The sequence below is a fragment of the Trichosurus vulpecula genome, chromosome 7, assembly GCF_011100635.1.
Source record: "Trichosurus vulpecula isolate mTriVul1 chromosome 7, mTriVul1.pri, whole genome shotgun sequence".
Lineage (NCBI taxonomy): Eukaryota > Metazoa > Chordata > Mammalia > Diprotodontia > Phalangeridae > Trichosurus > Trichosurus vulpecula.
In genome coordinates this window covers 46,072,229-46,086,716 of record NC_050579.1, presented here as the reverse complement: position 1 = coordinate 46,086,716, position 14,488 = coordinate 46,072,229, and the positions used below count along the sequence as shown (strand labels likewise).

Sequence of the window (14,488 nt, the reverse complement as noted above, 5' to 3'; positions counted from 1 at the left end):
TCCAAAATAGTTTAGTTTTGCAGCTGATCCACAAGTCCCTATCTAGGTAATGATGATGCAGTATATCTATTATCCTGGTCAGTTTGCCTCCTCAGATTGTTGGAGCCATTCCATAGCTCATTGCATTGACAACCCTGGGGTAGGGGGGAGCAGGAGCAAAGGGAGGACTTTAAACTGATGGGTGAATTTTGCTTTTCTAGCCAAAGGTTTGGTGGGGGAAGAGGTTTTGTTCTTAATATTTCCTTCTCCAGGACTCTGTTCCTTGAGAGGCTTCAATGTGAAGAATTTAGAACATTTTCTGATCTCCGGATTTCTAGTCTCGTGGTGGATTAGACAGCAACCCACATTCCTAGCACATGAGGACTTTTCTCTCCCTTCTCCAACTTCGCTGGCTCCTTTGCCCACCCCAGCAGCCTAGAGGAGTCTGGCCCTTGATGCTGCCCCTTCCCCTTTAAGAAGACCTAGGACCCCCTCCCTCTGAATTTGTAGTGATTTTTATTCCCCACCTCTCTTTCTATTTCTCCTGACAGTCTACTCAATTGTTGAGGCTGTTTCTATCTCTGTCTGTTTCTCTCTGAATCTCTCCATGTCTCTCCCCTGTTTAGGCCTCCCTGCCATCAGTCAGTGTCTTCTCCTCTGACAAAAGCCGCCCTAGATCTGGGCTCCCTGGGGAGGAGGGGGGTGGCTGGGTCTGGCAGTGAGAGGCTGTCTCTTCATGGTGCTACAGTCCCTCCCCCACTGAGCATACAAACGGGCTTTATCCTGCAAACAAACACGCCCCCCATCACACCCCCAGCTAAGCAAGCACGTGGCCCTTGGCCCCCAGAGTGGGGAGAGGGCAGCGGCAGTGACAGGGGCCAAAGCCAACTCCAAACATGTTATATGTGCCTCAGTTTCCCTTTCTTGGTCTCAACTTTAATTTTGCCACCTGAGCTTACAACTCTCGATCCACCTTAATCTTCAGCTCCCTTTTTGTTCCCTCTGTTTCTGAGCCTAGGCATATATCCTATGTTGCCATTCTATGTTCATTTTTATTGCTTCGTTTTTCAAACTAACCTGTAGACATCTTCCCCCCCAAAATATTTTGTTTTAAATATCACATCTCTTCATCTTCTTAGGCCAGAGGAAAGCCAGATGGCTGAGATGAGGATCCAAATGCATGTCTGGCACTAGCTAGATTGAAGAAGAAAGAGGATCTTAGGTGACCCCAGTTTAAGGGGTAAGCTATGTGAATAGGAGAGAGAAAGGAAGAACTCCTAGCAGCTGGAATCCTGAGCCAGAGCCAGGGATCCCTGTGTAACTGATTGCATATACCAAACAGGGTCCATCCTGCATGCCTAATAGGCTATTTAAGGAACTGGCTGCTGACATCCAGAGCACCCCCCCCTTTTCCTCCTTCTCCTCCCCTCCTCACACATAACTCACACCCATCCAGAGCCACCTTAAAAGCGGGAGGCAATTGTGAAGTATCTGGCCAGTAAGTGGAGTTGGGACTGGATAATGAGATAAAGACAGAGGGCAGAGAGAGACAGAAAGATTTGTACAGGGGGGCCATACACACACACACACACACACACACACACACACACACACGTAGAAATAGAGTCCCCTGGAGAGTCCCCAGAGAGACACAGAGAGACACTAAAGGGAAAAAATAGTTGGAAAGATAGATCTATACAGGGCACTAATAGAATTTTTCCTGTGTGTTGCTCTCTCTCTCTCTCTCTCTCTCTCTCTCTCTCTCTCTCTCTCAACACTATCTCTCACACCACAGAGTCTACCTGTCCCTCCACAAACTTCTGTCTAACCTTCTGTACCCACTTCCAGGAGATCATGCTGCTATTTCTTAACTTCTTGCTAGGGCTGGTCCGGATTCTGGCTGCAGATGGGGGTATGTACATTTGTGTTTATTTGTGTCCATGTTTGTGTACGCATGTTTGCAGATGTGCAAAGGAGGAGGAGGGGTGAAGGGGCCAAGATGACAGTATTCTAGAGAAGGAACAAAAGAAGGGAGGAAGCCCCTGATCCCTCCCCCAGTTTTCTTCCCTTATTCCTGATCTTCTGCAGCTCTCCCTCCTATTCTGTGTGGTTTTGTAGGAGTAGAAAGTAAAAGGTCAGGGGTGGCAGGAAAGGTTAGTAATATATTCCACCACTACTATAGCTTCGGCCTCCCAAGCTTTCCTTATTTAAGAAGTCTTTCAGTTAATAGAAACAGCTGCTTTGGAGGGGGAGGGGGGAATGTTAAGAAATGAATGAATAGGGACTGAGTTCTTACTGTAGCCAGAAAAAAACCAGCACCTGCCTAATTCTGTCCCTGAATCCTGCCCCAGAGGCCTCATACCCAGAAGTGTGCTAATGCCTTTTCTTGATTCAAACAGGGGTAGAATCTGACAAGGTATTCCCTCTGATAAAGGACCCAGGGTATATGGAAATAAGTTGGGAAGAGGTCCACAGGGTCTCCAGAACTATATTCCCAAGGGCAGGAAGGGTTGAGTTAGAGGAGAAAAAAGCTAAGCAAATTCTTAGTGGCAGTGTTTGGGAACAGAGGGTCCCAACTCCTCTGAGTTCTACAACAAAGAGAAAAGGGGAGTGTGACGAGGGGAAGAAACAGGGAATCATTTGAGGGAATCTAGGGTGTTTGGGAGAGAAGGGCATCTAGAGGTCTGAAGGATGGAGTGGGGTAGGAAACTAAGCCAGACTAATCAATATTACCAGGGAATCAAAGTCATTAGTGTCCTTCAGAGAGCCACAGGAAGACAGTCCACTGCCTTTCTGGTTGCTCTTTAGAGATCCCTAAGTCTCAGGTGTAGGGGTTAGGGACAGAGGCAGGATGAATTACAAGATTGTTGGATGTTTGTGGAATCTAGGGAAATAAAAGAGGAAATAGGAGCCTGAGCTATTTAAAATTTATATCAGTCTGCAAAATGGAGAATCTAGTATCAGAGAGATTCCACAGGAAGTATCTCCCCTATATCCCCCAACATAATCTAGCCCTAGGTGAAAACTTAGAAGCCAGGCAAGGAGGGCCCCCCTGTGTTTCTCTCCGCTACAAAGATGAGCTGGGTATGATCCCTTCATGTGACTCAGCTGGCAGCTCCCAACTTCACACACAAAGCCACTTTCATCCTGTTCTTGCCTGCCCTGGCTCCCCCTGCCTGCCCACCCTCACCCTAGACCCTGCACCAATTCCTTCTTTCCCTTTACCATCTGGAGATCTGGAAAGTGGGAGAGCAGGGATTGGATCCTTGAGATTATGGAGTTTCCTATTGAGTTGCAGCCCAGGGACCAGAAGTGGTGCTGAGCTGAAATTCGCAGATGTTGATTTGCATCTCATTAGCATTTTATTCATATCCTGTCCCATAGCCAAGGAATCCCTTCAACCTCTGCCTTTCTATTCCATTATCTTTTGGGTGCTTTCCTGCCTCACAACCAGATATTTCATTTTTCTCCCTATATCCCTGTCCCCCTCCTCCATGCTGGGGAAAAGGGAGTTAGACTTATTGTACATTTGCATCCAGATTAATTTTAGCCTTCAGCTTTCCCCTCTGTTTCTACCCCCACCCCAACACATTCAATCCTCAGGGTTTTTAAATAGGTCCCTCTCTCCTACTCTAACCTTTCCCTGCTGAGGTCTCCGGTTTCAAGACTTGCCTAGGAAAGGATGAAGTGGAAGGGGCTGAAAGAAACAGAGGACAAGGGAGGCGTGAAAAAAGAAAGTACAGTGAGACAAGAAGCTTGGGACACTGATTAGGGCCATTGTCACAGGGACATGTTTTTCTTCTTGCAGGTTCACATTGGACTTATGAAGGTAAGGTCAAGATTCAGTTTTCCCCCTACTTGCCAACTTGGTTTCTGGTGGGGAGTAGATATACCCTCTAGCCTTTAGGAGAGCCCAAATCCTCCCCCTGCAGCCCCTTTCCCTCTCCCCTCTCCCACCCCACCCCCACCTTTCCTCTCCTTCCAGTCTAATCTCTCTCATGGTTTCATGGTCAATTTGCTTCAAGAGAAGAGAGTTCCGGGATCACTGGGGACTAAACTTATGAAGGGGGCTCCTAGAGAATGAATATCTCCATTAGACACTAATTCTTCTCCCCGCCCACCCCCCACTCTCAAATAAGCAGAATCTTAGAGATAACCAATCAAACCATCACCCTCTGGCTCAGCAAAAGGCTCAAAATTTATTCTTTCAGAGAGGGATGAGATAGAGGGTACCATGGCATCCAGTAGAGTGGGGCAGGGAGAAGTTGGTGGAGACACCCAGACATCTGACTCCCCATTCTACCATAACCCTTCTACCCAAACCAAACCCATTCCTTAACCTGAATTGAGGTAGTACATGAGAAGCAAGGGAGAGAGGACTCAGGAGCCAGTTGTCTAGTGGACCCTGGGGTGGGCGGAACCTAACTCTGGCTACTCTTTGAATGTTTCTGGTCCAGAGGAAATGTCAAAGGCTCTGGTGAGGGAAAGAGAAGCAGGACTAGGGAAATAGGACACCTGAATCTCATCTCCATTTGGTGGGGAGACATGAAAGGCTTGGTTCACCCCATTTTTCTGGGGCTTCTGTTATTCCTCATTCTCCTCATTCCTCTATTCCTCATTCTGTCCCATTACTTCCATCCCGATGCACCCATGGGCTTCTTTTTCTTTCTCTTCCTAATCCCCATTACGGTTATCCTAGTCCTAGGTTATTGTTAAATCAAGAAGAGCAGCTACCATTTGTGTTTCCCAGAATTGGACCCATCACATACTTGAAGGGAAGGAATTGGGGCATAAGGAGTAGGGGACATTTTGCCTCCCAATCCCTATATAATATAGATTCATTATAGGGGTGGGGGTTAAGTAGAAGGCATATTCCTCAACACATTTCCCTGGATGGGATGTGGGGTCTCAAATACTGAAAATGGCAGGTGGACACAGAAAGATAGGGTAAATGTCCTTGGTAATTCTTTATTAGGCCCACATGGTCAGGACCATTGGCCAGCCACTTATCCTGAATGTGGGAGCAATGCCCAGTCTCCTATCGACATACAAACTGAAAGAGTGCCATTTGATTCAGAGCTGCCTGCCCTGAAGCCCCATGGCTATGACCAGCCTGGCACAGAGCCCCTATCTCTGCATAACAATGGACATACAGGTAAAAGAGAAGACAGGGTACCTGGGCCTTAGATCTAGTCATGGAGGGTTACCTAAAAAGCAGGAATCACTAAAATGTCCAATATTCCTGGGTTCTCTAAAAGTTTCATCCTTATATTTGGGGGAATGAGGGTGGGGATCAGGACACTGCATCTTTCAGTCAAAATAGGGTCAGTCCGTCTCCAAGCAAACCCTGCAGATTGGTTCATAATCTCTCATGGTGTCAACTTCTGTTCAGATCTGGGAAAGGGGGAAATGCGCTGGAAAGCAAATCAGCTAACCAGAACTGAGTTCCATAATGGGGAGGGAAGAACAAATTGGCCAGGACTCCCAGGAAATTATGGAAATACCCAGGGATGAGAAGAATCTACCCCAACACTAGATGTTCCCCTTATTCTCACAGTGCAACTGTCGCTGCCCCCCACTCTATACCTGGTGGGGCTCCCCCGAAATTACGTAGCAGCCCAGCTCCACCTGCACTGGGGCCGAAAAGGGCAGCCAGGGGGGTCAGAGCACCAGGTCAACAGTGAAGCCACAGCTGCAGAGGTACTGGGAGACAAGAAGCATGGCCTTGGGCTGCTGAAGGGACAGGGTTGGGGAACTCTGGAGGGGATGAAATCAAAGACCAAGGATGCTGGGAGATAGGGTTGGGGAAACATTGGAGGGGTGAAGCCAGGGAACTAGGGGTGCTGGGAGCTCAGGAGACAGAAACGCTTCGCTAGAGACAAGGAGAACATCAATCCCCTCTCCCCACAGCTCCACATTGTCCACTATGATGCTGATTCCTTTAACAACCTGAATGAAGCTGCTCAAAAGCCTCAGGGACTAGCTGTTCTGGGCATCCTCATTGAGGTCAGTGGTCCCCTAGGTCCCCTCCCTCCCACCTCCTGTACTTTTCTCCCCTCAATCTTAATCTTTCATTTATTTCATTTCTTATATTAGCTCTCCTTCTTCCATAGTGTGGGGAGGAGAGGGTGGTGGGCACACAGTGATCACCATTCTCTTCAAGGAAGAGATAAAAAAATGTCAATCCAGAATAGCCTAGAATTATCCCTGGAATGTCCATGACCCTAGACTCCTTATCCTCAAACTATCATCTCTCCATCCTAGGTAGGTGAGAACCAGAGCCCAGCTTATGAACACATCCTGAGTCACTTGGAAAAAATCAGGTATAAAGGTAAGCCCCAAAGAAATTGTAGGATGGAACAAAGTTAGATCTCAGAAAGACTTAGAATTGTAGAATTAAAGAACTTCAGATTTGGAAAGGATCTTAGAAATTAGTAAAGCAACTCCTTTCTGATGCATAAGTAGGTATCCCCACAAGTAGGTATCTAGCTTTGAACACCTCCAGGGACAGGGAACTCATTATCAACATGAGACAACTCATTCTAGTTTTAGATACCTTTAATTATAAGTTCTCTCCCAGATTGAACCAAAATGTATCTCCTCCCTGCCCCATAACTTCCACCTTCGATTCCAGTTCCTAATGGTAAGAGCAGCTAGGGATCAGGGAAGACTAAGTAGGACTGAGCTATCTCATTATTCGGAAAGCACAGAAAATTCATGTTTGGTTAAGGCAAGAGAACAGTAAGAGAGATTAATTTTGACTGGTGCTCCTTCCCCTGACCCCTTCCCTTGGGGCAGCTGGATGGTGAAGGAAATAGAGTGCTGGGCTTGGAGTTCAGAAGACCCATCTTCCTAAATTCAAATCTGGCCTTAGACACTTACTAGCTGTGTCACCCTGGGCAAGTCACTTAACCCTGCTTGCTTCAGTTTTGTCGTCTGTCAAATGAGCTGGAGAAGAAAATGGCAAACCACTCCAGCATCTCTGCCAAGAAAACCTCAGATGGGATCACAAAGAATCAATTGATATGACTGAATAACTCCCTCCTTTACCCTCTACCTTCCTTAGGTCAGACCACCTTGGTGCCACCCTTTGATGTGGGGGAGCTGCTTCCTCCAGAGCTGGGGGAGTACTACAGATACAACGGCTCACTCACTACCCCTCCCTGTTACCAGAGTGTCCTCTGGACTGTCTTCCACAGAAAGGCTCAGATTTCCATGGGGCAGGTGAGATGAAGAGGTGGTTTGAAAGGGGTGAAAGATTTGGCCATGATCCTATCCCCCAATACCTGTCTCTTCCCACCAGCTACCCCTCAACCCTTCTCCCTTTCCCAGCCCTTTACTGTATACTCTGCCACCCTCAGCCCCTACTCCTTTTCCCTTAGTTGGAGAAGCTACAGGAGACTTTGTTCTCCACAGAGGAGAGCAGCCCCTCCCAGTTACTGGTCCAGAACTACAGAGCCCCTCAGCCCCTCAACCATCGACTGGTTGTTGCCTCCTTCATCCCAGGTGAGGGTGCAGAGGGTAAGGAAAAGGGAAGGGGCCTGAAGGGTAGGAACAGGGAGACCACTGGAGAATGAAAGGCAGTTGGGGAGTCAAAGGGCTCCAAGATGGCCACTAGTTCTGAGAGTTCAGTGCTTGAGTTGCTACCCTGAAAGATGAAATCAGATTGGTGAAAAGAGGATCTGATCTGTCTGCTCTTCCTTTGCAGAAGGAGACTTTTACACCACAGGTAATGTAACCCTTACCCAACTTCGAATGGATAGCGTGTGTGTGTGTGTGTGTGTGTGTGTGTGTGTGTGTGTGTGTGTGTGTTTGGTCTGACCTAACTTCACATGGATGGCCCCTATGGGTGTGTGTGTGTAATGACCGACCCAACTTCACATGGAAAGCCCCGATGGGGTGTGTGTGCATGTGTGTGTATATAAGGCCCAACTCAGTCCATGGTCTAACAGTTCTTTGGCTCTCTCAGGTGAAATGGTGGGTCTAGGCCTGGGAATCTTGTTTGGCTGTCTCTTCCTCTTGCTTGCTGTTTACTTCATTGCCAGGAAAATTCGGTAAGACTCTACCTTCCAACCTCCATAGCAGAGCCTTTTAATAATCCTTTTTTTTCCTGAAGCGCCTCCTATCCCAGCTCGAAGCTGTTGCCTGAAGATAGGAACAAATCCCCCATAATTCATCTGCTTCTTCCCCAGGAGGAATCGGCTGGGAGAACAGAAGAGTGTTGTCTTCACTTCATCCCGACGTGCTACCACAGACGAGTAGAAACCCTCCCAGACATCCCTTCACCATCACTTTTCAGCGAGCCTGGAGGATTCAGTGCTGGGACTTGGCAGAAAATAGCTGTAGCACTAACAGTTGACTGTCCCTTCTTCCTCCTGACACCTCCTTGGGAAGCAAGCTTGGACTCTAAGGAAAATAGCTTGGAAAGCTCTTACCACCAATGGAGAGATGGGAAAAGTCAGAGGATTTGTTTTTGCAGGCAGGACAATGTTTTTCCCTGAGAAGGGGGAATTAGTCATACTCGAGAACTCCCTCTCACCTTTCAGTATCTTCCCTGGACAGTACAGATAGTCCTTGGAAAGACGGCTGCCATAGGAGAATCCACATTCAAGAATCCACATTCTGAATGTTTTGGAAATAAAACATTTTTGACTACACCATAACTCTTGCCTTTGTGGCTACAATGAAAGAAACCTGCCTGGTCCATAGTAAATGCTTAATGTTTCCTGACTGAAAGACAGGAATAGCACAAACATAGATTTCCCCAAACCACCTTCTATTTTTAGCAAGCATTAAGTGACAGAGGACCCCTATTCAACCTGGGTTCTATCAGATATTTGAGAATGTTGGGAGGATGGTAGGGCTGGGTAGAGGGAGAGAAGTGAAATGTTTAGGGCAACTGGAGTCTGTGAACTTTTTTTAAAAAATATTTTGATAACTTCATTTTCATGAAATTAGTTTCCTTGTAATCTTTTGTATTTTATTTTATGCATTTAAAAACATTATTCTAAGAAGGGGTCCATAGGCTTCACCAGACTGCCGAAGGGGTCCATGGCACAAAAAAGGTCCAGAACCCCTGGGTTGGGGGGAACCTCCACAGAGGTCAAAAACACTATGTAATGTCTCACCTACTCCCCAAAGCCAAGTCCCCATACATAGTTATAAAATCCTTTTATTAGTCAAAAATCACACTTACTTTGATTAAAAGGATGGGATATGCCACCCCCAGCAGAAAATAATACATTTTATAGAAAAATCATTCCCTCTCTTCTCCCTCCCCATTCCCCCTCCCCCCCCATTAAAAACTACAAAAAAATTCCTGCTGTCCCTCCACAAATCCTTACAGGCCATAACCCTCAGTGGCACTGTGGCCCTATAGTACTCTGGGCCACCTCAGCTCTCTCACCGTAGGGTAAAAATTATTAAGTTCCAGTCATCCCAGTTGCTGGGAACAGAGAGAGAGAGATGAGGAGCAGAAATTACTCTTTCCCTAAAACACTCCTCATTCCACTCCCTAGGATCTCTGGCCAATGGGAGAAAAGGGAAAAGATGGAGGACAGAGGGAGTAGAAGAATTGGGAAATAGGCTAAGAAATTTTGGAAGAAGCAGCTCCAAACTCCCCTCCCCCCAAAAGGCAGTTCGGAGTCTTTGTCAAACCAAAAATGATTTCCCTCAGACCTGAGAAAAAGAGAGATACCCAATTGGGGTGGGGGGGAGGGAAGAGGGCAGAAGGGACAGACAACAGGGAACTTCTCAGATCCCTGAAAACCCCAGTAACCTCTTTACCCTTAGGTACCCCAATTTCATCTCCTGGGTAATGACTAAGCTAGGCCACCTCCCTTAGCAGCTGTCCATAGTTGGAGATGGAGAGAAAGACAGGAGACAAAGAGGGTGCCCTGGCCCTCAGGGTTTCCCCCAGGTCCCCTCAGTCCTCGGGTGGGATGCGCAGGGCAGAATACACCATCACCCGACTGTCCTCCTGCCGTCGGCCTGCAGAGGGGAAGGGACGTGAGTCTTGGACAGGATGGGGAAGTGGAAGGACCCAGGGCAACAAGGGGTCCTCAAAGGGTGGGGACAGAAGGAGTTTCAAGCCCTCTAACCATTGACCGGCCGTCCCTTGGCAGCTCCCACTGTGGCCTAGGGAGCAAAGGTCAAGAATGGACAAAGTGAAGCCCTTGAGGATGGGGAAGGGGAAGTGGATGGAAGGGAATTGTACAGAAGAGTAGCAGGGGCACTAAGGTGGGATTGGGGCTGGGCTCGGTCTTGGATAGTGGGCGGGCAGGTGGTGGTCAGGCAGGCGATCAATCCAAGTGGTCAGTCCTTACACGAGAGGCTGCGCTGGATACTTCGGAGGGAGCCTCCAGCTGTGATGAATGCCCAGATCCCCATGGACAGAGTAACTGCATAGATGGGCAACAGGCTAGCTTCATACCAGGGATTCAGAAATGTCTAGAAAAAGGGAATCGTAATGGAAGAGGGGAAAATATCCTCTCCATTGCAACCCCAGCTACCTTCTGAGCCTATAACAAAAACTTCTCCAGAACTTTCACTTAAAGCCCCCAGGTGTGCCCCAACAAAACAAATTTTAGTACCATGCCTCTCTAAACTCTAAATGTTGCTTTTCCTCTTACTTAGGCCCTCAAGTCCCTGATTCTTTTCTCCCAAAGAACCCCATTCCTGACTCACCAGTCCTGATGTCAGTAGGTGACTACCAACAACCAAGCCCAAGGCCCAATATCGTCTCCTTTCACAGGCATCAAAAAACACAATCCCCCAAAAGGTATGAAGCAAAATGATGGCTGCTGTCAGAAATGCTGGAGAAAGAGAAGAGGGTCACCTGAAGTACCTCTCCAACCCCCATTCCCTGCTGACTTCCTCCCAGTACCCCTGGGGGAAGCAATCTAGAGAATTTTCCAGGGAGAACTTAATAGGGCATTTCCCCCTCTGGGTTGGACTAGATCTGCCCCACGAAGCCAAGTGCTGAGGGACATTATGGTCTGGGATGGAAATTTAGGGAACAGGTCTTACCTGAGGTTAAGAAGTAATAGGGTGAATCTCCATGAATACCAACCACACCTGGCCCAAGGGCATCAGCCAAGATGTTGATAACAGAAAAGACGCCACTGATGATGCCGAAAGATAGACCAGAAACTGGGAAGATGGGCAATCAGCAAAGTTAGCAGGGGCAAAGACCACTCACCTGACTTCCTACTTACTCCTCCCACCCAGTCATTCATCCTCTCAAACCCACTGCCCCAGACTTTATGTGGGAGGGGCTGGTAGGGAAAGAGGAGAGATGAGAAGCCATTGAGACTTTCTCAACTGGGGGCCCAAGTTACTTGGCTAGTCACCCCTCCCTGGCTCACCATAGGCCATCTGTCGGATGGAGATGGGAGATCTTCCGTCCTCACTCAGCGATGCTAACCCCTCATCTGCCTTCCTGGTGGGGATATGAGGGAGGGTGGGGGGGCTCCTTTCCCCCAGGGCCCTCCCATAGCCCTCTCCCTTCAAGACCCACCCCAACGCCTGTCCCTGTCCCCCCCACAAATGACTTTCCAGCCCCTTCTGTGCTCCTTCCGGTGCCTCGACCCCACCCCAAGTGTCCTACTCCCTTACTTAAGTAGCTTGTAGTAGGCAAATCTGAAAACCTCCTGAAGCAGGACAGAAACGGCAGCACCAAAGATGAGGAGGCCATATTGGAGTCGGGTGTCTGACTGATCAGTCACATGGACCAAGATGAACCAGACCACAGAGGCCAAAAGTAGAGAGACCAGCCAAAAAAATGCCCTGAGAGAAAGCAAGGGGGGAAATCAGAAGAAAAAGGGGAAGGTACGCACAGTCAGAAGGCTTAACAAAGGGAGATCATTTATTGGCATAACAAGAGAAGTGGAAGTGCGAAGGATTTTCATATGCTGGGAATAGGGAAATGAAGTGCATGAAATAAGGTTGGCTTTTCTTTCCAGTTAAAGCCCTCAACTGTAAGAGCATCGAGATCAGGCGACTAACAAAGGTCTGGGCAGGACCAAAGAGGAGGTAGAAGTGTGTGTGGGTGTGCCCATTTAGGGGGAGGGAAGGAGAAACAGAAAGACGGGAAGGGCTGGATTCTTGGACCCTCCTTTGAGGCGTGGCTCCTCTGGGGTCAGCGCCCCTATCCCCAAAGACTCATCTCAGCCTGGGCTGGGGGGCGGGGGTCCTGCCCACGGAAGGCTAGGGGGTCCTTCAGCTTCGGAAAGCCAAAGTCAAGACACTGGGAGGTGGGAATCTCTCCCAAATGGGAAGACAAGTAGATAAGAGGGAAGGGATAAACCGCCCACGGCCCCCAGACTAGTGGGCCACGTACCCTCTCCCCCGCAGCCCATCTTCCTCCCCATCGGATCGTCCAGGGCTCCCTTTCTTCCCTAGCCTCCGGCCGCCGGCCCCGACCCCCCACCCTCCCTCCTTCCTCCCTTCCCCACGCCCACTCACCCGGCCACCAGGATGATGACCCGAAGCGGGTCCCCGGCCACCGTGACCAGAAAGAGCGAGAAGGCCGGGCCGAAGGCCACGAAAGTACATCCGAAAAAGACCGCGGCCCCCATGGCTGGCTGGGCCTTAGGGGTGGGCTGGGGGAAGGTGGGAAGGGGAGCAAGGGGAGGACAGGAACCTACAAGGGAAGGGGGTGGGGGGCACTGGCCAAGTGGGGGGATCGATTTCCGCCCCAGTAGGGGCACGGCGCAATGTCACCCCCAGGCCCCGGAGAGGGGGGAAGGGGCGGGGGGCGGGGGAGGGGGGGGCACTGACGCCCCAGCAGCAGGTCCGCGCGACTTCCCCTACGGAGGCCGAGTTGGGGACATTCCCAGGCCCCAGCCCAGCCCCATCGCCCTCCCTTCTTGTCCCCACCCCCAAGACCAATGGTGAGATTGTGGGAGGCGTGGCTACAGTTGGAGTTTTTTTTTTTTAGGGGGGCATGTCATATGTTGCATCCCGGGAGTTGTAGTTCCTAGTCTCTCCAGTCTCTACGCCTCCCTAGGGTGTGGTTTAGTAATTTACCCCAGGTACGGACAAAAGGAACTGAGTTGATCTTGAACTGGGCTTGGAGCCAGGACAACTAGGTTCCGCCTCCAACCCCCTTTCTTCTGTCTTATTCCCAAGCCCTCTTGGGGTTACAGTTGCAATCTGTAGCAAAGAGTGGTTGAGACCTCCACCGCCTCCTGATGGGCTGAGGAAAGGTGGGGGGGGGGGGGGGGGGGGGGGAGAACGCTTGAAAAAAATACCAAAGGCTAGGGAGGGGCGGGGGGGGGGGGCGCAGTAGGGAAGATGGGGACGCGCATTGTTTTTAGTTGAATGGAAGGAAATGGGTCGGGGCTACAGCAGAAAAGATGAAACAAAAGCTCCAGTGAGAATTTACCGTCTTACATGAGACCTGGAACCCAGGAAAGCACCGGGAAGACCTGGATCTGTAAATGGGTAGGAGAAATAGAGAAAGAGAGAAGGATGCTCCTTGAAGGGACTGACTTCAAAAGAAGTGGTTCTTATGAAGAACAAGAAAGTTTTCAGAACTACTGTACTGTGTTGTCTTTTAGTTGACAGCTAACAAAGAAACTCAGCCCCTTTCCTTCCCCCACCCCCACCTTTTGTGTTACACTTCCTTTATTTAGTTTCTGAAGATGTATTTTTGTGATATCTTGTTCTCTAGACTGATTGATGGAAGAACAGAGAATCAGGAACCTAGTTCAGATGGCTTGCACAACCGCATTGGGATGGAGCACAGTGCCTGGCAAATAAATATTTATTGACTGATTGGAGACACTTAAGATCTTCTAGGGGGACTTTTCAGGTGTTTAAAGGAACCTAGGGAGGAGGGGGGAACCGAGGGTGTCATTTTTCCTGGAATTCATGCGAATCACTGTTGCCCCTAAATACAAAGTGTAAATGAGGATATAGAATGAAGAGATTAACTTCAGTCTGTACAGAACATACAGCTTCAGGGGGTTGGACCAAATAACTTGGGGAGTGAGAGGTCCAGTGTCTGCAGAAAGAGGCAAGCAGGCCTGCTCTTTGCTCCTTCTTCCAATCTGTGAGCAGAAACTTGAAGCAGAGTTAAAGTGAGGTAATCGGTAACTGGAGAGCCAGGAAGGAAGTTACAACTGTGCCCAGGAACTTTTATGAGAAATGCTTTGGGATCTAAACAGTAGAACCATCACCACATGATGGGTAAATAAGGTAGAAGAGAGACTCGGTCTTCAACCTAGAAAATCTCTTCCCCCTCAGCCTCCCTCATCTTACCCTGCTCCTCATCTGTTTGTGAGAAGGGAAGAATTTCACTTTTTCTGGGAGTAATGAGCCTTCAATTCCTTCAATGGCAGAGACTCCAAATTGATAGTCAAATAAAGGAAGGGAAATATCCCCATTGTTTGTGACAGTGAGGCAAGAAGATAGGATAAATCCATATTGTTATGGACAAAAGCGTAATAATATATGTTAGGGTAAACTAAAGTAAATCTGTAGAACAAGAACCTTATATACATTG

General features: G+C 48.8%; 2 protein-coding genes across 3 annotated transcripts; one reads left to right on the top strand and one right to left on the bottom strand.

The window, feature by feature from the left end:
* Positions 1-1,488: 1,488 nt before the first annotated feature.
* Positions 1,489-8,642, top strand: CA14 (carbonic anhydrase 14). The gene is made up of 11 exons (XM_036768568.1): positions 1,489-1,891; positions 3,788-3,808; positions 4,955-5,134; positions 5,537-5,679; positions 5,890-5,985; positions 6,244-6,310; positions 7,046-7,203; positions 7,362-7,485; positions 7,688-7,708; positions 7,949-8,033; positions 8,172-8,642. Exons 1-11 carry the CDS (start codon positions 1,834-1,836, stop codon positions 8,239-8,241), a joined length of 1,023 nt encoding a protein of 340 aa, XP_036624463.1. The 5' UTR covers positions 1,489-1,833; the 3' UTR covers positions 8,242-8,642.
* A 491-nt stretch (positions 8,643-9,133) lies between these two features.
* On the bottom strand, positions 9,134-12,880 carry APH1A (aph-1 homolog A, gamma-secretase subunit). Of its 2 annotated transcripts, XM_036768569.1 has the most exons (7): positions 12,445-12,880; positions 11,596-11,766; positions 11,346-11,419; positions 11,008-11,130; positions 10,666-10,793; positions 10,305-10,428; positions 9,134-9,969 (listed from the first exon to the last, which is right to left on the bottom strand). In XM_036768569.1, the coding sequence occupies exons 1-7, from the start codon at positions 12,555-12,557 to the stop codon at positions 9,905-9,907; spliced, it is 798 nt and encodes a 265-aa protein (XP_036624464.1). In that variant the 5' UTR covers positions 12,558-12,880; the 3' UTR covers positions 9,134-9,904. The 2 variants fall into 2 exon arrangements, with proteins under 2 accessions (XP_036624464.1, XP_036624465.1); XM_036768570.1 differs by lacking the exon at positions 11,346-11,419 and having other exon boundaries at positions 9,279-9,969; positions 11,596-11,630; positions 12,445-12,716.
* Positions 12,881-14,488: the final 1,608 nt, after the last annotated feature.

Coding starts and splice junctions, on each gene's coding strand:
- CA14 (XM_036768568.1), top strand. CDS start 1,834: ATGCTGCTATTTCTTAACTTCTTGCTAGGGCTGGTCCGGATTCTGGCT. Junction 7,204..7,361: donor CTCAGATTTCCATGGGGCAG/GTGAGATGAAGA, acceptor CTTTTCCCTTAG/TTGGAGAAGCTACAGGAGAC. Junction 7,709..7,948: donor AGGAGACTTTTACACCACAG/GTAATGTAACCC, acceptor TGGCTCTCTCAG/GTGAAATGGTGGGTCTAGGC.
- APH1A (XM_036768569.1), bottom strand. CDS start 12,557: ATGGGGGCCGCGGTCTTTTTCGGATGTACTTTCGTGGCCTTCGGCCCG. Junction 11,420..11,595: donor GCCTACTACAAGCTACTTAA/GTAAGGGAGTAG, acceptor TATCCCCACCAG/GAAGGCAGATGAGGGGTTAG. Junction 11,131..11,345: donor CATCCGACAGATGGCCTATG/GTGAGCCAGGGA, acceptor CCATCTTCCCAG/TTTCTGGTCTATCTTTCGGC.